Source organism: Aplysia californica, unplaced genomic scaffold (assembly GCF_000002075.1).
Source record: "Aplysia californica isolate F4 #8 unplaced genomic scaffold, AplCal3.0 scaffold00061, whole genome shotgun sequence".
NCBI lineage: Eukaryota > Metazoa > Mollusca > Gastropoda > Aplysiida > Aplysiidae > Aplysia > Aplysia californica.
In genome coordinates, this window is record NW_004797331.1 from 492,148 (window position 1) to 493,276 (window position 1,129).

At 39.8% G+C, this 1,129-nt stretch overlaps 1 protein-coding gene across 1 annotated transcript in view; it reads left to right on the top strand.

The window, feature by feature from the left end:
- The window catches only part of LOC101860876 (ficolin-1), a 5,769-nt gene that overhangs the window by 1,968 nt on the left and 2,672 nt on the right, over positions 1-1,129 (top strand). The window contains exon 2 of the mRNA XM_005093271.3: positions 490-539. Coding sequence (XP_005093328.1) covers positions 490-539 — 50 coding nt within the window. The remainder of the gene's footprint in view (positions 1-489; positions 540-1,129) is intronic.

Sequence of the window (1,129 nt, forward strand, 5' to 3'; positions counted from 1 at the left end):
GTGTGTGTGTGTGTATACGCCAGTGTGTAACTGTCAAACCGGGGGTGTGGACATACTGTATTACTTGTCACTTTCTGTCTTGTGGCATGATGACTTTGTGTCCATTCTATATGAGTGGTTGCAGCGGGGAGGGGCACTGGTAGGTGCTGCTTCTTCTTTCTTTCCCTCTGTTGTTTCTGTCTGTCTTATTTGTTACTTCTATTATTTTTGTCTGTCTGATTCTTTCCTTCTTTTTTCTATCTTGCTGTCTTATTCTTTCGTCCTATCCTGTCTGTCTGTCTGTCTGTCTGTCTGTCTGTCTGTTTTTTCCCTGCGCTAAATAAGTGCTGGCGTCTATGGTGTAGCGGTAGGCGCTTCGTGGCGCAAGCAGAGTTCGATTGGCCAAATTATAAATGAACGTTATTACATTTATATAATGTTTCTCTTTACTTAAACAAACAAACAAACAAATAAACAAATAAACAAACAATCTGTTCTGCTCATCCACAGAATCATGGACAAACAATGAGGTCACAGTACAACTGGCTTGCTCCAGTGGGGTAATTTTTTTGCTTCAGTTTTGATCGAAACACGAACCGGGAGTTCTGAGGGGAATGGTTGTGTGGTCTAAACCTTGGGATAAAGAAAAGAAAAGAAAAAAAAAAACAAGAAAAAAAAAACATCCATATGATTGGTGTTAATTTTTTGTTCATGTAGATGTTTTTACACCCCAATCGACACAACTTATTCTATTTAGGAAGCGGACTTTCGACCCTGTCTGTCAGCTCCAACCTTCGCTAAGAGGTATACAATATCCCAGAAGAAAGACCAACATACTCTATATAAAATGTTCGCGCTGGTAAATCAAGCTCGGGGATGTCGGTACATGGTCATGGTGGAAACTGGGAAATAATAAAGAAAGGTACAGACATCTATGTATATTATGTATGTACATCATAGTCAACTACAATTACGACGCTCTGATGTAGTCTCCTTGCCAGTGAACAAAGAAAAAAAAATGCACGTTTTCTTAATCTAATGACTTGATAGTAATTCCTGTTTGTGTCTTCCACTGGTTTGCTATGAGAGACAGATAGACAGACAGACAGACAGACAGACAGACAGACAGACAGACAGACAGACAGACAGA